The sequence below is a fragment of the Cryptomeria japonica genome, chromosome 4, assembly GCF_030272615.1.
Source record: "Cryptomeria japonica chromosome 4, Sugi_1.0, whole genome shotgun sequence".
NCBI classification, from domain to species: Eukaryota; Viridiplantae; Streptophyta; class Pinopsida; order Cupressales; family Cupressaceae; genus Cryptomeria; species Cryptomeria japonica.
Window position 1 is genome coordinate 693,837,790 of NC_081408.1, and position 21,827 is coordinate 693,859,616.

General features: G+C 38.0%; 1 protein-coding gene across 7 annotated transcripts in view; it reads left to right on the top strand.

Annotated features, from left to right (window-relative positions):
* Positions 1-21,827, top strand: part of LOC131041672 (uncharacterized) — a 91,004-nt gene that overhangs the window by 10,845 nt on the left and 58,332 nt on the right. For all 7 annotated transcript variants that reach the window (XR_009372373.1, XM_057974868.2, XM_059220076.1 and 4 more), the window contains exon 5: positions 10,646-11,239. Coding sequence is in view for 6 of the 7 variants with exons in the window: in XM_057974868.2 (XP_057830851.2) it covers positions 10,646-11,239 (594 nt within the window). In the remaining variant the exon portion in view is untranslated. The remainder of the gene's footprint in view (positions 1-10,645; positions 11,240-21,827) is intronic.

Consider the following 21,827-nt stretch of genomic DNA (forward strand, 5'->3'; position numbering starts at 1 on the left):
TGCTTGTCTATGCAGAATGAGTGACACCATGTGGGAGATCAAGTTACACCAAGAGGCGACATCGGGATGCTTGAGACAAAGGGAGGCTCTGCAACATTACAATTTGGGGCACAAGATTGAAGGTATGATCACAAAGCAGTGCCAGCAAAGAATGTGTTGCAAAGATTAAGACAAAGCATGAGGATTAGATACTGCTACCATAGTATGGAAGGCCAAAGTAATGCCATTTCCAGAACTCTGAAAGACAGTAACAAGGCACAGAGTGCTATAGGCAACATTCAAAATAGAGAGAGAACAGCCAGAGATGACAATAATTTGAACTTATTAATAACGTATTGTAAAATGACAACTTTTGGGCCCAATTTAATGCAATTCAAAAGGGGGCAAAAAGTTGGTTGTTCACCCAATTAACAGTTTTGTCTTTTATGACAAAGGCTGTTATTATGCTAGGATGTTATTTTGTCTTGTAGTGGGGGCAGTTGGAAAGTAGTTGAAAAGTCGTTGGAAGTTGTTGAGACCATTAACTAGAAGTTGTTAGGGTTTGAAGAGGGCAAATCTGGGCCATTGAATGGATTGAATCCTGTTCATTGATTGAAAATGTAAAATCTAAAAAAGGCCAGTGCCTCTCTCATTGTAAGGGGTTAGAAAGTTAGAAAATAGACAGCTAGAAGGTAGATAGTAGAAATTAGAAGTTAGAATTAGGGTTAGGAGTAGAATATAGTAGGAATTGCTGAGTAGAAATTGTTGTAAGAGTAGTTGAAGCAAATGAATAAAGCATTGAAGCATGGTGTTTTGCCATTTACGTTTACTAATTTGCATGGTTTCTTTTCATCAAAGTTAGTTAAATTTAAGTGATTTAATGGTGAAGTGTGAGGGTATTCGATCAATTTCTGGTTCATACCGTTGGAGGTTTATTGACTGGAAGTCTCTCTACATGGTTAGTCTGTCATTGTAAGGGGTTAGAAAGTTAGAAAATAGACAGCTAGAAGGTAGATAGTAGAAATTAGAAGTTAGAATTAGGGTTAGGAGTAGAATATAGTAGGAATTGCTGAGTAGAAATTGTTGTAAGAGTAGTTGAAGCAAATGAATAAAGCATTGAAGCATGGTGTTTTGCCATTTACCTTTACTAATTTGCATGGTTTCTTTTCATCAAAGTTAGTCAAATTTAAGTGATTTAATGGTGAAGTGTGAGGGTATTCGATCAATTTCTGGTTCATACCATTGGAGGTTTATTGACTGGAAGTCTCTCTACTTGGTTAGTCTGAGCCTATTATTACTATTAGTTCAATTGTGAATGTTTGATTCGATTGCACCAGAATTGGGTATCTAAGTGAATGTTCATGGTCTGAAAATCCTTTTATTTTCCTTTGGAGATGGCACTGTTTTTGTGGTGTTGTGAGTGTATCTTTGGCTAAGCAGGAACTAGTTTTGTGTGAAATCTGTCTATCCGCAACACCCATCGTTACTATCATTGCCCCTAGGTTCTCTAAACCCTTTCCTTCTGTCATTTATTTAATCAATTTTAGAAGTGAAGCATCATTAGAATGTTATATTAGATGCAAGACAACTTGTGAGATGCGTAAGTCTCCTTGCGATTACATCAAATCATATCAGCCTTGATTTATCTTGAGCTTAGTCATGACTTGACACTAGAAACCTTGAGTTTACCTTGTTTGGATAGTGAAAAGTCATACAAGGTTCCCTTGTTTAAGAGAGAATAGGATAGACTTTGTGCATTCTATTTTGCTTTGACAAAAGTGCTAAATTTCCCCATCAACACTAATTAAATATAGTTGAGAATTGGTAATTGATAATTTATAACAGCTAATTTAGAAAATTGATGTGAAAAAATGGTACTTAGTTTGTTGATTGATTGAGTGCATTTGGGAAGATTTTTGATCTTGTCATATGTATGCTTATAAAATAAAACCTCTTAGTCAATAAAGTGTCTCAAGATTTGAATTGGATTTGTGCTTTGTGAGAGGACGAGTTCACAAGTTTGGGGAAGATTCATGGTCAAAAACCAATTCTCCGAGTCTAGATTGTTTCTTGCATATCGTATAGTTAGGGTTTTCTACCAACTTAGTGTGTCTTTGTCCTTTGACTTTTTTGATATTTGGAGGGTTGGTGGTACTTATAAATGCCTTTGAAGGATTGCTGTTATGTTGTGAGGAACTAAGTTCTAGTAGGCCCCTTTGGAAATATGCACGAAAGATTGAAAAGAATAGGCAAGGGCCCTAGTATGCAGATTTGTGACACCTTTTAGCACACCGAATTGAAAAGTAGCACTATTAATTGCTACCAATTCTCTAGGATGAGAGAGAAGTTGTGTAAATTATTGTGTAATATGAATTTTAATTACTGCTTTTAAATACAATACACAACATCAAATTTCGCAAAATGTGTTCTTAATTGGGTCAAGATAGGAAGGTGAATGGGGCCAGTATGTCAAACTTTGAGTTTGAATTTTGGAAATGGACAAGTAGGTGACCATGGGGTCAACCTGTGACTGCAAAAATGTCTCAGTGTGGAAATAGTTAGATCTAGGTGGCTAGCAGTGACATGGAGGTAGGTCTAATTTGATCACATACACAAGTATACATGGATCACATAAGTATAAATGCAAATTGTAGTTGAAGGAAATAGCACACTCAGATATATAAATATTGTCAAATGTATACAAAAACTCATGGAGTATGAAATCCATGACATCAAAAGTTCCAAACAGCTATCAAAACAATAACTAGCAATCTATGGCTCAAAGAAGCTCGCATCCTTCCTGCAAAGGCGTCTAAGGTAGGTCCTCAATGATGTAGCAGCCATACTAATTTTTTTAACTATGACAATGTAGAGATTTGCAACAAGGGATATGTATTATGTAGATTTTTATGATCATGATTCATCATTGGCCTATTACTTGCTTAGACTTATAGTTTGATGGGGGTTTGGGAGCAACACCAAAATGAGGTTGAGAGTAGCACCCATTGTGGGGGTCTGAGGGTGAGAGAGAGAGGTAGAGAGATAGGTCTAGCTCTCGGGGGAGAGAGAGGTGAGGTAGAGAGAGGGGATAGAGGAAGAGTGATAGGGAGAGAGATAGGTCTAGAGTTTAGGGCAAATAAAGTGATTGAGATAGAGAGAGCGGGAGAATGCTGATAGGAGCATGTCGATTACTGAAATTTGACTGTCTTAAAATTTATAAGATCTTCTAAAACCTAGAATTTTCATTATAACTCCTAGAGATTTGAAACCACTCTCAAACATCCTGCCAATAGATACATGAAATATAACTTGAAGCATAAGGAAAAATGATTTATACTTAAATGTTATATTTCATGTAGATATTCTAATGAAGAGAATGAGATTGACTTGAAGACAAAGATGGGGGGTTAATGTTATATGTCATGTATATTCTGGGGGCATGTCATAAACCAAAACGACGCATTGAAATTTTGAGACAAATTATTTTTTGAAGTCTGGCTGAGTCTAGGTGATGGGTAAACTCGCCCAGACTCGAGTCTGAGCCCCTAGGACTCCCTAGACTTGATCCGATTTGCGACTTGTCAAGTCTGGGTGAGTTTGTGCGTTTTATGATTCTAAAGGTTGTTGCTGTCAATATCTTTTATGTTTATGTTCTAGAGTGGTTAATTTTTGGCTTGGATTGCTTCAATGAAGGAATTTTTTGTTTGAAGTGAAGATAATTGATTATTAAAGTTGAGTGTTTGGCTGCCATTTAGTATTTCTCTCTTCTCTGAGTAAATGAGTAGAGCCAACTCTTCAATGAATTATAGCCCAGCTTTGGACTAGTTATGAAATTGGCATTAAAAAATGGCTATAAAATTTCATAATTGGTTAATAGTTGTGCATGCACTTACTTGACTCTTTTTTCTAAGTTTTTTATTAAGTTTTTCTCTATGTTATGGCAACTTTTACTTTTTGGACTTATTGTGTCATTGCCAACGCTCGAGTCTTGTGACCATGCAAAGCTGAAAGAACAGTGCTATAAAAATCCAGGAAAAATCTAGTTTAGTTGGGTTTTTCCCTTTCTCTAGCTGTCAGTAAATAGCATCATTTAGTTTGTGATGAAATGCTTCAGGGTCATCATGTGGAACTAAATAACCTGATTTTTGCGTCCTTTTTTGAATCCATCTTTTATTCTAAAGAAGTGCATATTATCATATATTTTGTTGCTCATGTGGTAAGTCTACATGAGAGAGATAGGTAGATCAATCCAAGTTAGGGTCTATGAGCATGTAAAACGTTTTTTCGCAATTGCATGTAAAAATTGGCTTGTGCTAGATATTCATACAAGACTAAACATCCCATTTGTGTAAAGATATGAGGACCTTTGTTAGAGAGGGGATTTTTGTCAAAATGGAGTATTGGGGAGGCAATTGAAATTGAGAAGCACACAAATAACTTCAATTAGGATGATGGTCTTAATCTCAGTGTCTTATGGATGCCAATGATAAAATCATGAAAACAATATCTTTTTGACTTCATTGATAGGGGAAGGTGGATTTTTCTCCATTGATTTTCATATAAGAAGGTTACATAGATCACTGATTTAAATCCATGAAACACATCAATAGTATTACCACGGTACCACCAATAGAATTACTATTGATTTTCATATAAGAAGGTTACTACCAATAGTATTACTATGCTTAAGCCTCAAAACAACAGCATCAATGTCTACACAACAAGCTAAAAAATAAAATGCCAACCAGGCACCGACCACTAAAAGCTAAGTAGCAGGCTAAAGCATTCATTACAGCAATCTAACAACTTTTGACTTCCAATAACATCCAAGACAAAATAAAGCTTGAGGAAACCAAACCATCTGACAGTGTCGAGGATCCAAGTACACACATTCACTGCCATCATTGGTGCCAACCTTCAAAGTGTGGTTTACCATATTATTAAATAGTACATATGGACAATTATTAAACTAATCAACTTAGTTCCCAATTTAGTTCCCATTCATAACGATCTGTTTTCTTTGTGTATTGGTGAAATGAGAGCTGTGTACTCAGAGAAAGAAACTATCTCACTTGTAAAGTCACAAGTAAATGCATTATTGGATAAATATTTACGTGACCAAGTGCTAATCCATGATTTGCATAAATCGTCTAATTTACTTAATAAATTGAACTCTACACTTCATAGTAATATAGATTTTTTCTCGATTGAAGATATTTATAAAACTCCTTTAATAAGCCCGCAAACTGTCAATTTTAACAAAAACTCTTGCTATCCTTTTTTAAATAGTTCAGATTCAGAAGAAAACACGTGTAAATGCCCAAGGTGATAGGGCAGCCACACTTGAACCTTGGTAGAGCTTGAATGCTATTGTTGGGTTAGGTGGGTGGTAGGGTTGGATTGGGCAAAAGTGGGGCAAGAACAGAAGGGGATCCTAATGGAATGTGCTTCTTCACATATTTGAACATTTCCCTGGCTTCATTCTTTCACTCCTCAAGATTCATGTCAGGAGTGAGCTTTTGTTTATTGAGCAGTGTATTAGGAGTAGGATCACTCAAACATCAATGGACAAGCATTACTCTCATCCCTCTGTTGAAAAAAGCATGGTAGATGAAGTTGAAAATATCTGGGCTTGTTGCCACAATATTGAGCCATTTGATAGAAAACCCTTACAACTTTTGATGAGTAGGGGAAGCCCATTCTTTCCATGTACAAGACAACATGCAAGAAACATACGTATGAATTGAGTACATTGAATACTCTTTCAATTCTTGGATAGTGACAACCTATTCATTTTGATTGGATAGAATTAGACAACTGCAGGGGAGGATTGGGGGAACACAACAGGGGAGGGACAAGGTGGGATGCAATGAAATTGGTGCTTAGTGAAGGTAAAATGCCTCTTAAAGAGGTAGAAATAACTTGAATCTCCTAGTGCTGCAAGAGGGCACTCTTAATTGTCATTACTTCACATTCTTAATGTGCGTGGAGTCAAATCAATAAAGATCAAGTTGGAGTAATGTCATAAGTTGTTGAAATTGACAATCAACAATTTTCTAGCGTCACTTAGTCAAAGAGGGGAGCAAAGAATGTCAGCTGGGTATATCTTGAGGTTCATGAGGCAAACCTGTAGGCCAGATACCTTCTCTATATAAAGGACCAAGAAACTTGTACAAGGAGAGCTGAAAGCTTCTGGCCCTCCTCAAGGATGGAGTTGCATTCCAGTTGAGACAATGACCTCTTGCAATGGCACAAATAATTACCTGTGAATACTCCTCAATCTTAAACCAAGATAGGCCAAGCTAAATTGCTAATTGGAGGCCTTCCACCATATCTATAACTTTCTGTTATTTTATTGGTATTTGAGTGCAGCACAATTGAGAAAGCATGGATGCACAAGCCTAAGGAGAATCTAAGGATCCCACTTGCCTTAGTGAGCTTGTGGTTTTCTCTAGAGGCTCCATGGTAGTTGGTTTTCATAAATCCCGTGGTATGAATCTTCCAAGTAACATTCCATCTTTTATCACCCTTACGGCCTTCCCCATTATCACATGTTCCTGGAAAGCTACTCTAATGGAAATGGAAATAGAGTTAAAAATAATGACCTTTGCTTTACATAGGCTTTATTATTCTCTGATTCTTATTAAGCTCATCTCAGAATATTATTTTTTAGGTGAAGAAAGCAGACTCTAATAATTACATCTCATAAATAAGATATTTATGGGAGCAGGTCGTTTTTATTCTGTATGCAGTAGGAATTCAGGCAGGTCTCCTGCAGGACATTTCCCAAAGGACTCAAAATGCCAGGTTATTTAAATTCCTCCACGATCACCCTACAGGCATTTTATCAAAATTTAAAAATGTCCTGAAATTATGAAACATTTAATCTTCTAGTTTGTTGTTTAATCACCCTACAGGCATTTTATCAAAATTTAAAAATGTCCTGAAATTATGAAACATTTAATCTTCTAGTTTGCTGTTTAATATGTACTAGGTGTTTGAGAATGACATTGTCAGTGTCTTGGTTGACAAGTTAGCTAATGTTATTGTAATATCCCTCCTATTAACCTAACTATTATACCTGTGCCCGCTGGAGTAATTTCTGTTATCTTCCTTCTGTTAGGAGATTAGTATGCCAACATCAACAATAGAATTGAGAACTCACAAAATCTGAAACAAGTCTGGATATAATCTGCTGCTATAACACATTTGAAAGTTTGATACAGTCACACAATTAGCAGATCTGATTACAATCCTAGGGTTTTATGATGTTAAATTTTCATTTATTAGCAAATCAGATTCAAAACTCTCTTGCATGATGACTGAATTTACTCACAAGTGGCCTGTTTGCCTTTCAGGAGGTATAAGAAATGCACAGGTCTGAAATAAATGACTGCATACTTAAGTGCATGTACCAGATCTGAAATGAATGACTGTAGAATTTCAACGCCAATGTCCAAATTTGAGGACAGTGAGCCAAAGTGTATGCTAACAGCTGTTCAAACCCTCTTCCTCTATCCATGGAGTGCCCTGTGTGGCAAATTGTCCAATGCTGGGACAATCTGAGTGATTAATTTGCAATTCGTATCTGGTGTCTTCTGTTGAAACTGGATCTGAAAATAGGTGATTTAGAGTTTATGGACAATTGCTGTAATTATGCCATCTTTTTATGTATTTCTTCCAGCATAAAAGGGTAATAGTTTGCTCTCCTTATCGTGAAGTTCCCTCTGACCTGGTGGGTAAAGGTAATGGCGATCTGGACCACTGATGACCAGTGATCTGTATAATCTCCTCTCTGGTGCCTTCCAAATTGGTGCAATTTCCTAAGAATATGGATGCTGAAAGGTCTCCTGCACCAGCACTTGATTATAATTCTGATGTCCTCCAGTGCCTGAACCCTGAAATTGAAATGAAGTCTCTAATATTAGCTCAATCTACAAACCCTTTTTGGATTTGCCAAGACAGAAGTAGGGTTTTTGTCCTAACCTTGCAAAGTGCAGATAACAGATTTCATCCTGTCTTGCACAGTAGAAAAATCTTCAAACTGGTCAATTCCATACACATACCTTCCCAAATGATCCAAGGTATACTTGATTGGAAAATAGGACCCAAGGCCCAAGATGGGGTGCCACTTTTTAAATTTGAAATTTTTACTTTATGTTATTTTATTTTATCTTTTATTATTATTATTATTATTTTTTTGCTCGATAATGGGCCGAGGCTGTAAATTTTATTAATTAGGAGAAATAATTACAAATTTATACAAGTTTGGTTCGGTGTGGGCACCGGTAGGAAAGAACCGAACAAAGAAAACCTGGAATAAATTACATATCCCTGATAGCCAATTATCCAATGTGTAGCCACTCGGGTGATTGCATTATCATAGCTTCGATTAATTTCTCTTGATCATCGATGTTTAAACATGACCTCTGCAGCGAGGTACCAGACTATAGGTTGGGTCATTCAGATGGCAAGAGATGGTCGACAGTGTCCATAAGATGCTTTCATTCTTGTTAACGCTGATCATGGAAAGGGGTCTCCGTGTTTATTTTGGAGCCTGCAAAATACTGAGACATGGTTCTCCTGCAAGCTGAAAGGTCAGGTTAAACTGTAGAATTTTAACTAAAAATATGATAAGCAAGGGAAGGAAATAAACCGGCTTCGCTGATTCAATCTAGGGCCCAGAGCCAAGTGTCCTGAAGGTACCCGAACTTAGGTTGCCCTGGAAGCAGTTCTGGAGCTAAAGCCTGCATTACCACTTAACAAGGGATATTGAAACACAAAAAATGTAAGTATGAAACAGACCAGGGCCATTACAGCCGTGGCCGATGCAACCGAAGGAGGAAAAGGTGAGCCACTTGGGGAAGGCCAGCATCTGAGAAAGGATTAAGGGAGATCCGCAAAGCAAACACCAGAGGAAGGGGACCCAATAAATAGAAGTTGGTCCCCATAAATCTTTTATTATTATATTACTATTATATATTCATATTATATAATATTATAATGTATATCAGTGTTTAAAAACACTATTTTTAAATAATAGGGCAAGCTGGAAAAAGGGGACATAACAGTTATGGGAAAAATAATTCGTCGATCCAAATAAATTACTTAAAAATATTATCTTTCATAACAATTAAGTTAATGCCCCTTTCATGGCCTTCTCATGTTTCCTTTAACTTTATTTTTCCAAATATGGATGTAAAATTTATAATGATTGTCCATTTTCTGCCACTTCCGTGATCTAATTTATGGATCTTTATCAATTTTATTTATGGGAATTCTTAGTGATAAGGTCATATTTATTAGAATATAAAATTTCAAAATCGTATGCAAAAGAAGATTATATCTTTGTAGTAACATAGTTGAGTAAAATTTTCGAAAAAACCAACTTGGCTACATGCCTAGGATCCCTTGTCTAGCCTAAAGCCAAGGATTCCTTAATACATGGAGCTAATGTTATTGCAATTGAGTTTTTATCTCTCAAAAGAGAGTTCTGTAGCTGTAACCTCTAAACAAATAACAAGGAAAATTTTCATTCTGTTTAGAATCTGTACATATTTATATTCTTTAGAACATAGCTAATTTTTGGGTCAACTTTTCAAGGACACTCATTCTGCAACTCAATTTTTTTTACACTTTTATTGAAAGGTCTCAATTTTTTCTACAAATTGCAGCTAAGTGATATATTCCCACATTTGTATTCTAGGGCCCTCCAAAATGTCATGTGAAGATGACTGTTTGAATTTAGCCCATATCTAGATGTACAATAGCTGTATGTTCTTTTGTAAGGATTGATTTTATTGGTTATATTTCTCTTGCAAGACCAATTCCAACACTTATTGGACACTTGCAACAAGATGCATCAACTGTAGGTACAATCCCTTGAGAATATTAGGCTTTAATGCAAAATAAACTGAATGTTTTTTCAAACATTTTGAAGAGAATTGTTAATACCAAGATCCTGTCCATAATAAGAAAACATATTTAATATGTATAAGATACTTTTTAATGCCAACATTTCCTCCTTGATACTCAAATCATGATTACAAGATATTGAAATAATATTTAGAAGATGAATGCATCCTTACGACATATCTAAGCTACCAAACTCCTAATTAGGCTAAAGCCAAAGCTCCCTTTGACTTCCTAAAATCAGGAATACTACATAAACTGAGCTTATCCCATTAAATATTCTTCCTATCTGTCAGAAAAGATTTATTATAGTTGGAAAATATAAAATAATCTCTTTTTAAATATGATCAATTATTTTTACTTCGAACAAAATATATTTTCATTACATATTTTGATAGATTATCATGATGTTTTTTCCAAATTTGGAAGGTTATAAATTTCAATTGACAATTTATAAATTCTACTTTAAGTGCTTTATGAAAAATGTTTGACGTTGCCTACATATATAGTCAATTAATATTTTCCCAATGCTTAATGCTTATTGCTTGAATTTTATTGCTACTTTGAGAAACAAAATTTGTTTAAAAGTTAAACCTTGTTGGAAATTAATCTATGATAACATAATAGTTTGAGTTATGTTTTAAGATTTTTTTTCACTGAAGTGACTCATAGGCTCATATAACATTTGAGTTATGTTTTCTTATCTTTGGTGGGTTTTACTCTGAAAGATTTTGTTGATATACATTGTCTTCAGGTCAACTATCCATGACAAGAATCAGGCAGCAGACATAAGGACTTCATCAGCTTCTGTTACACAGCGGCTTGGGAAAAGGTCAAACAAGAAGACTTGTATTGCAAGAAGAAAAAATTCAGTGTCTCCCACATCAAATCAAATCCATGATATAAGTTCGGCAGAGGGTTCTGCTTGTGCTGCTGTTAAGGAGGCTAAGTCTGATTCTCATAGAATCTTGGGATCAGGACACACATCCAAATGTCACCGGCCTCGGAACAAATTGAAAAATGAGAATTTAAATTATTCAACAGGGATAGTTGGAAGTAAATCTGTAGAAGGTGAAAATGAGAATACAGAGATCACCAAGAACAATGCAAGCACAGAAGTCAAGCTTAAATCTGCTGGTTCAAGTTTTGGAAAATTGATTTTACCTACCAAAAAGTCAAAGTTTGGCCCCAAAAAAGGCAGTGAAGACTCTGCACATTGGCTAGTTAGAAGTAGACGGGATTTGTTGGCTGGGTCGACTAGTGTCTGCCAAGATAGTGATACGATGGATATAACTTCAAACACCAAGCCGTTAAGAAATTTGGGGGCCCTTTCTGATAAAGTAAAAAGGTGGGAAAATATTTCTTTTTATATTGGAGTGCAAATCATATTAAAATGAAATACATGGTTTAAATGCCTAGAAATACAAAACTCATGAGTACAATTTTTTTTCAAAATATAAGGATATATCTCAAGCAAAATTTAGTCTATATTTTTCAATATACAGAGTTATTTACCCACAAGCTTTGGATTAATAGCTATCTTGATTAGTTGAAATTTTTGTCTGTGGAGTCCCCCCTTAGTGAATATTGTATTCAGCTTATAAGAAACTGTCCTAGGTGGGGATCGAGGGTTCTATCATATGTGGGTATTCTAATATTCTTTTCCCTCATTCAATGTGGTTAAAGAATTGTTAACTTCATATCTGTTCACCACCACAGCCCACAATCCTCATGGCATGTCTCTCACAAGAATATTAAGAGGTAATGACAGAAACCAGATCTTATAGTTGATTGGAGGTTTTATACATTCTTTTGAATTTTTTTTAAGTACTAATAGTCTAATATGGATTGTGGTCTGATCTGGAGAAAAACCTCGTCTCTGTGCTGAAGACATGAGGTGTTGTCTTCAGGTTGGCATAACTATTCTGCAAGCCCAAAGCTTTCCTAAACTGCTGGCCAATAACTTTCACCAAGTAATTTAGATCCAACAAGTACATGGTTTTCTAATCCTAATCCCAAGGGTTTTGCATTTACAACTATGTAACACCTCAGAAGGATTCATCATATGGGAACAACAATAACTGTTGTTATAGTAAACTATACTAAATGAAGATAGTATTCTCTTTCGCGTTGTTGATCCATAACATAAATCTTCAGCATATCCTCTACAATCTGTTTGACTCTCTGTTTGCCACCCATCTCAGTGTGATAAGATGAATTAAAATTTGGCTTGGTTCTGAATGATAATCCAAAATCTCAATGCGTAAGCTTATTTCTATCCGAAGAAAGAATGAAAGAAAAAAAATATCAATGTCCACAACTGACCAAAATAAGTCAATGGGACTTGGAAATACAACTAGAGATGATAACAAGAGGGAGCCAACAAAAGGTCCAAAGAAGCAACAAATTAAAAGAAACCCGAAATCAAACAAAAACTGAAAGATATTCTGGGAAAAAGAAAACAGTCTTGTAAAAAGGGAAAGAACCTGCAATACCACCAAGATGACTATAAATCATTTACAAATAGTCCAAAAATCCAAGAGACAACACTCATCACCAAAAGAGAAAGAACCAAGGGTGCTGAAATGCTAGGGGAATTGGGCCTAATTTGTATATGTAGATGAGGAACTTGTACCCTCACTGATAACATTGAAGGTGCCTATTCATGATCCAATGATGTACCATATAGAATGCCAAGGGCAAAGAGGCCCTAGCTGGATGACCTTGAGTGGCAAAGGGTGTCATCTTGAATCTTTGTCTAAAGCTTTTCTAACATTTATGGTTGATGATTGGTATGAGACATTTTTTGCCCATTCATATGATTATTCATAAGAAGGCTCTTGCAAATAATTGAAAAAAAGAAAAGGAATAAAATGTAAATAAAAGAGATGAAAAAGAAAAGAAACATTAAGTTAAATGGGGTAAAAAGGTGAAATAAGCCTTTAAACATTGTAAATTGCTTTACCATTATAATAGATTTTGTTAAGGGTGTGTATAAATGTAATTAAATATTAATTAAAAGGGTTTGATGGTTGATTACCACCCTTTGGGGTAATATATAAACCCATGGGAACAATGTAAATGCATATCTGTTTGTGTTTATGGAGTTCACTCAAGGAAGAATGTGGTTTGGTGGGCTTTGGGCATAGTGAGGGGCTTAAAGAGTGCATCCAACATGGGGTACATAGTACACCTAGGATTGTCCTGGCTGGAACTGTGGTGTGTAGGCATAGTGCACTGGCACATAATGTGTCTTTACACAAGTTCCTCTTAGAGCACGCCATTGTTATAAGGGGGCTGAGAGTGACCATTCTAGGAGATTTAATTCAAATATATATATATATATAATATAATTTAATATTCATATTTTTGGATGTAAATATCTATTGATGATGTTGAATTTAATAAGTTTTAAACTAAGTCTTTTGTGCATTTCTAAAGTCTAGATGTAATTTACTATATTTAAATTTTGATAATAACATTAGCAAACTTGTCATACTAAATCAACTCTAGTATACTAAATCCTGTATACTTTGGAGAAAAATAGCATTGTAATGACCCTCCATCATCTAAGGCACTTCTAGAGGTTGGAAATAAATTGGTGATGTACACTTGAATATGAGACCTCTGCTTTAAGGTGATATTGCCCCTCAAGAAAAGAGCCAAGCAACATTAATCTTGTTAGGGGAATAAAATGTATAGTGATCCATTAGAGTCTTTGTACAAGCCATGGTAACTCTCCATATCTTGTAATAGATAAGGCTTTTCAAAATAAAGTGCTCCTTTGTCTCCGCTTCTTAGAAAAACTAGCAAATCTTGTCCAAAAATAGGATGTGATGGTCCATCTCAATCCAAAGTTAGTCATAATTTCAACTATTTGAGGGAGATCTTTGATCCTAATGATCAATGATATTAGAGGTAGTTAGGTCGAATGATGATGCCATCATTGATGTAATATCCCACTAATTTTTTTTTGTTTTTTAGGCCAATAACAATTCATCCACAACAAATAACTCGTTGAGGTTAGAGGAATAAACCAAAACAACTGAAAGGGAACCCTTCCACCTTTTGTTCACCGAGAGCCCAGACTGGGAGGGTGAGAGCATATGGTGTTCTGGGGATTGTCAACAGCAATAATCAAATTGAAAATTACAATGCATGGGCGGCAAGCCAGCCCCTTCTGCTTATCCAACAAGATAGAAACCAAACTCTTGGCAGTAAACCGACCAAGGGAAAATCACAAGGAATTGAAGTACAATCACTCTACCGCGTATTTCAGCGGGAGGACATTACATTAAACAATCACTCTACCGCATATTTCAGCGGGAGGACCATAGCATTGAACTTATCACTCGACCACTTATTCAGCGGGAGGACTGATTACAAAAAACTGAATTACAAAACTTAGAAGGCGGCAAGCCAGCGTCTTCCACTTATGCAGTGGGGATTACAAATGAAAGCAGAAAGAAGGGATGATCAGTACTACTGAAACAATCCTTACAATATAGAGATGAGATGAGAAGATTGATTGCAGATTTCTACAAGACTGTAATTTTCTGTTACACTGATCTGTAGGCTGAAAGTACAGTTTCAGCAGCCTATGGAAACATCAAAACACTCATAACTCATTCATTTTCTACCCGAATCACATGAAATCAATCCCAATCTCCCAATATAACTCTAACAATAACATCCCAACCAAATTACCACTCAAACAAACCAATATTCATTTGGCACGCATCCCAAGGCAATTGCAAAAACCAACGCCATATCTTGGAAGTTCGATTTTGTCTATTAAAAACAATGCTCAATCAAAATAGCTAGAAACTCACACATTGTATCGCCATGACATGGAAGGAAGAATGAGCCGGTACCCAGATGAATGGAGTCCCCTGGTTGAGAGGTATGAGCAAATTTCACTTTCAGCAGTCCCGCGTCCAGCAACCAGAAACAATCAAATCCAACATCAATCACTCCATAATCTGCAACTCAATAATCAATCTGCAATGGGAACACAAGGGCACAACTAGGTACTATATTGCAAGCACGAAACTGAGACTCAGCTAGGAAGCCAACTTCTAAGCTCAAATTTTCAGTAGCCAAACCGGCAGCATAACGATGCAATTTTCAAAGATAGTCCAAATGGGAGCCCAAGCCTCTTATTTATAACTTCACTCTTCAAATTCAAATGCCATTCCTCCAAATTCCACGCCTTGCATTTGAATTTCATTTCACCTAAGTGGAGCGCCACTTTTCACAAGTCAAACCCCATGCCAAAAAGGAAGGGACCCACGTTAATTACTTGGCGAATAATGGAGATGCACAAAAACATAATATTCCTCTAAAATATTTCGCCATTCCATAGTACACGAGTTTCACCCAACAATTAGGATAAAATAGGCATTAATCCCAATTTTAATAAATCAGTCGTCAATAATCAGATTAATTAAATATTAAACCTTAGTATAAGGAATTAATATTCAATTATTTCGCATATGACTCTCGTACTGATTATCAACACTGTTAGGATGAAATTGAGTCAAGACGACCACAAAACTGCTACAGAATTAGAACCCTGTCCACTGCCAAAAATAGAATTGTGCCACACAGCCACTTACTAAAAATAGTCAATCAAGAATTAATGCTCAGAAAAGTATGATCATCGCGTCCAGAGGCAAAACATGGAGAGCTCAGTAGGACAATGACACCAGAATGGTCATTTCCTGACTTACTAAAAATAGTAAGTCCTTGTTTCATCAATGCTAGACCCTCATTCCTCATTCCACCTAGCCTACAGGTCTCAGGAATAGGCTAATGGACCACTGAAAGAGCATCAATGAGAAGGGGACATTACAGTCCGCCCTCCCCAAAATTGCTTGTCCTCAAACAACTGTAAGGCTGGATGCAATAAAATCTCCTCATTTTCCCATGTGGCATCCTCTGCTAGTAGATTCTTCCATTTGATCAAGTATTCCTTGATCACTCTTCTCCTCAAAGTTCATTCCCTGAATTCAAGGATAGCTTCTGGGACCAAAACCAACTCTCCCTCCTCATCAAGCGGAGGTAATTCAACTGAAGCAACAACATTATGTCCCAGAGCCTTCTTAAGGCGAGACACATGAAATACATTATGGATCCTGCTGCTTGCTGGTAATTCCAACTCATAAGCCACTTCTCCAACCCTTCTGCTGACTCTGAAATGCCCATAGAATCGAGGCTTCAATTTCTCAACCCCACTCTTCTTGAGAGTAGACTGTTTGTAGGGTTGGAGCCTCAAATAAACCATATCACCCACCTCAAAGGTGCGCTCAATACGCTGCTGATCAGCATACAACTTTTGCTGATTCTGTGCATGTTGGAGATTGTCCCTCAAAATTCTTAGAATATCCTGACTTTGCTGCATCATATCCTTTGCCTGAGGGGTTTTGCTATCACCAAATACCAAGTCTGCGAAGCTAGGAGCTTCATAACCATATAGTGCCATGAATGGTGACATCCAAATGGACATGTGATAGGAAGAATTGTAACGATATTCCCCTAGGTGAAGCCATCTCACCCAAGTATTCTGCTGCTCCGAGACATAGTTTCTAAGATAACCTTCCAACCACTTATTCACTATCTCGGTCTGCCCATCAGTTTGAGGGTGATAACTAGTGCTTGGAGTTAGCACAGTACCACACAATCTGAAGATCTCTTGCCAAAAAGCACTTAGGAACTTGCTGTCCCTATCACTCACAATGTTCTTCGGTAAACCATGCAATCTGAACACCTCCCGGAAGAACACTTCAGCAACTTGAGCTGCTGTAAAAGAGCCGGTGATGGCGAAAAAGTGAGCAAACTTTGTAAGTCTGTCCACCACCACATAGATACTATCCTTCCCTTGAGCCCGGGGCAACCCCGTGATGAAATCCATGGAAATACTTTCCCATTTTTGACCGGGAATAGGCAAGGGTTGTAACAAACCAGCTGGTAGAGTGTGCTCATCTTTGTTCTTCTGACATGTATGACATTCTTTAATGTACCTCAAAACATCATTTTTAAGCCCCTTCCAAGAGAATCTCTCCCGGATCTGTCTGTATGTTTTGAAATAACCTTGGTGACCAGCAAGGGGGATATCATGGAAAGTCTTCAAAATCTTCTCTTTTAACTTAGATTCAGGTACTATGAAGATTCTTCCCTTGTACAGTATCAATCCCTCAACCAATTTGTACCTTTCATCATGAAAAGTACCTTCTATAAGGCTGATTGCAAACTGATTTTTGGCATAATTAGCAAGCAATAACTCTCTCCAACCAGCAGTAAGCTCGCAGAGTGAGCTTAAATGGGGTCTCCTGGATAAGGCATCTGCCACCACATTTTTTTTTCCTTTAACATACTCAATATCGAAGTCGTATGCTTGTAGCTTACTCACCCATTTCTGCTGTCTCTCATTCAGATCCTTCTGATGCATGAAGTGTTTAAGACTGTTGTGATCAGTCTTAACAATGAACTTACTCCCCACCAGATATTGTTTGAATTTTGCAAGTGCATGCATTATGGCAAGCATTTCCTTGTCATAAATGGAATATAGTCTCTTAGGACCTCTCAACTTTCTACTCTCAAAAACTATAGGGTGCTTATCCTGCATGAGGACCGCACCAACACCTTCTCCAGATGCATCACATTGTAGTTCAAATGGCCTGGTGAAATTGGGCAATGCTAAAACTGGGCAGGAGCTCATGATCCTCTTAAACTGCTCAAATGTTGTCTGTGCCTTTTCAGACCATTCAAAAGCCCCTTCCTTGGTAAGATCTGTAAGGGGGGCAGCCAACTGAGAATATCCCTTTACAAATCTCCGATAGAATCCACACAACCCCAAAAATCCCCTCAGATGTGTTATGTTTTCGGGAGTAGGCCAATCAATGATAGCTCTAATCTTTTCAGGGTCTACCTTCACACCACCTGCACTGATGATGTAACCAAGGTAGAGCAACTCTTCCATCCCAAATTCACATTTGGATTCCTTGGCAAACAGGGATTCAGATTCTAGTATGCCCAACACTTCATCCAACTATTGAAGATGTTCTTTCCAAGATCTGCTGAATATTAGGATGTCATCAAAAAATATCAAAACAAACTTCCTCAACCGTTCTTGGAAGATTTTGTTCATGCATGATTGGAATGTAGCAGGAGCATTAGTCAAACCAAAGGGCATGACTAGGAACTCAAAATGCCCAAAGTGGCACCTGAAAGCAGTCTTCTCCACATCTGAAGCTCTCATTCTAATCTGATGATACCTCGATCTGAGGTCAATCTTGGAGAAGAACACTGCCCCATGTAGCTCATTAATGAGCTCATCAATCCTCGGAATAGGATACCGATTCTTGATGGTTTTCTGATTCAGGGCTCTGTAATCCACACACATGCGCATGGTCCCATCCTTCTTTCTCACCAGAACAACAACCGAAGCAAAGGGGCTTTTGCTAGGCCGGATGTAACCCATGTCAAGCAATTCCTGAATTGCTTTCTCAATCTCATCCTTCTGCTTTTTTGGGTATCGGTAAGGAGTAGTCATGACTGGCATAGCTCCTTCCTCAAGCTCAATAATGTGCTCGACACCTCTTTTAGGAGGTCTGCCAGGAGGTGGGTTTTCGAACACCTTGCTTCTCTTAGTTATCAAGGCTTGGATGTCTTTAGGATAATTTTGGTGCTCTTGTTGTGGTTCTGAAGGCATTACCATGATCTTGTTCCTATCCTTGACCATAGCTGAAATATCTGAGGAATAGCTGCCCTTATCCACCAATGGATTGGAAGGCATTATCAAACACTCCGCTGCCCACTCCACCTGATTGTGGCGGATCAGTCTTTCCATTCTTTTCAAGGATACAACTTTAAGTCCCCCATGCGACATTCCTCTCAAAACTACCTTTTTCCCTTCCGACATGAATTTCAGCTCCATGGTTTGTAGGTTCAGTGTGACCTCACCAAGAGATCTCAGCCATTGAATCCCAAGGACTGCATCATCAGTCCCTCCAATGCTTACCACAAAGAAATCATCTCTGATTTCATGATTTCCCAACTTCAGAGACATATTGGAAATCATTCTGTTACAGGATATAGTGGAGCCATCTGCTACCATGACTTTGAAGCCCTCAACTTCCTCTGCCACTAGTCCCTTCTTTGCAACAATCCTTTCATCAATGAAGTTGTGTGTTGCACCTGTGTCAATGAGAGCTATGACATGATGCTCTCCAATCACACCCCGAACTTTGAAAGACTCATTTTTGTGAATGCTCAAGAGTTGAGCAACCACTCCTCTATCTTTTGACCCAAATTCAGGCCCTTCAGGAGCCTCTTCATACTCGCTGTCCTCAACTTCAGTCTGCTGTTCTGAAATTTCAGAATCTGATCCATCTTCTGAATAGCATTCCATTTGATGCAAATTCCCCTTTCCATGGCACCTATGCCCGAGAACCCAAGGTTCTCTGCAAGAATAACATAGATTCTTTCTCCGGAGCTCTTGACGGAGCCCATCATCCATTCGCGGAGGGAACCTCTTGGTCTGATTAGTGAATTTCTTCTTATCCTTTCTGAAAGGGAAAGGCTTGGACTGAATTTTACTCTTAGGGGCAGCCAACTCCATACTTCTAGATTTTTTAATAGTTTCTGCCAGTGTGGGCGGATCAAAAGCTTTGACCCATCCTTTCAATGGTTCTTCAAGTCCTTTAGTGAAAAGGACAACCAGTCGCTTCTCTGAGATGCTACTCACCATGACTGACAAGTTTTGGAATTCAGTCACGTAAGTGTCCAATGAACCTTGCTGCTTCAGTTGTGCAAGTTCTCTAAACTTCACCTTTGTATCCCTGGTGTCAAATCTCTCAATTAGCTTGTTGGTGAAATCAGCGTAGGTGGTGACTAAGTTGTGACCAAGGGTGACCAACCCATGGTACCACCATTCGTGGGCCACTCCATCCAAGTGCAAGGTAGCAAACTTGAAGGCGTCCTCCTCCAACATCGGTCTCAAGGACAAGTAATTGTCCAATTTCTGTACCCATGCTCTGGCAGTACTCTTAGCGCTCCCATCAAAGTGTGCTAAGGTCACTCTTCCAAGAGCTTGCTGGAAATCTCTTGGGGCAACAGACTTGTAGTCATTCCTCCTTCCTCTTTTCATTTTCTGATTCATGAATTGATCCAGAGTTAGGATATCTCGGATCTCACCGGGAAGGGAAGCATACTCTATGTAGCTATTTCTTATCTTATCAGCTGTGGGTATCTCTGTTTCAGCTTGTTGTACTTCTTTTGGCAAAAAGACTAGTTGTAAAGGCCTTGGGGCTGAACCTCCATTGTTACTCCCGTTGTTACTCCCATTTCTATTGCCTACGGGAGTGTTAGAAGTGCTGGCTTCCGGTCCATTGTTGGGCTGATTAGGGACCCCAACAACGTTCTGGTTGAGCTTTGCCAGCAGTAAAGACATCATGTCCATCATGGCATTGAATTGCCTCTCTGCCTTCTTGTCGGGTGCCTCATTTGTTTCTGTAGTCTTATCTGCCATTGAATCCACTAAATCTGAAGTATCAATATCCTTTCCTCTGTTTCTCAGTACTTCTGAGAAAGTATCCTCTTCCGGCACTATCGGAACCTGAAACTACTGTCTCTTCTGCTCTCTGTTGTAGTATCTGACGTCTCTGTCACTTATGGAGACTTCTGAACCCACTGACTCTCACAGGCTGGCAGGAAAACCAGCTCTGATACCACTGTAATATCCCACTAATTTTTTTTTGTTTTTTAGGCCAATAACAATTCATCCACAACAAATAACTCGTTAAGGTTAGAGGAATAAACCAAAACAACTGAAAGGGAACCTTTCCACCTTTTGTTCACCGAGAGCCCAGACTGGGAAGGTGAGAGCATACGGTGTTCCAGGGATCGTTAGCAGCAATAATCAAACTGAAAATTGCAACGCATGGGCAGCAAGCCAGCCCCTTCTGCTTATCCGGTAGGATAGAAAACAAACTCTTGGCGGTAAACCGACCAAGGGGAAATCACAAGGAATTGAAGTACAATCACTCTATCGCGTATTTCAGCGGGAGGACATTACATTAAACAATCACTCTACCGCATATTTCAGCGAGAGGACATTACATTAAACAATCACTCTACCGCATATTTCAGCGGGAGGACCATAGCATTGAACTTATCACTCGACCACTTATTCAGCGGGAGGACTGATTACAAAAAACTGAATTACAAAACTTAGAAGGCGGCAAGCCAGCCTCTTCCACTTATGCAGTGGGGATTACAAATGAAAGCAGAAAGAAGGGATGATCAGTACTATTGAAACAATCTTTACAATATAGAGATGAGATGAGAAGATTAATTGCAGATTTCTACAACAAGACTGTAATTTTCTGTTACACTGATCTGTAGGCTGAAAGTACAGTTTCAGCAGCCTATGGAAACATCAAAACACTCATAACTCATTCATTTTCTACCTGAATCACAGGAAATCAATCCCAATCTCCCAATATAACTCTAACAATAACATCCCAACCGAATTACCACTCAAACAACCCAATATTCATTTGGCACGCATCCCAAGGCAATTGCAAAAACCAACGCCATACCCTGGAAGTTCGATTTTGTCTATTAAAAACAATGCTCAATCAAAATAGCTAGAAACTTACACATTGTATTGCCATGGCATGGAAGGAAGAATGAGCCGGTACCTAGATGAATGGAGTAGCCTGGTTGAGAGGTATGAGCAAATTTCACCTTCAGTAGTCCCGCGACCAGCAACCAGAAACAATCAAATCCAACATCAATCACTCCATAATCTGCAACTCAATAACCAATCTGCAATGGGAACACAAGGGCACAGCTAGGTACTATATTGCAAGCACGAAACTGAGACTCAGCTAGGAAGCCAACTTTGAAGCTTAGATTTTCAGTAGCCAAAC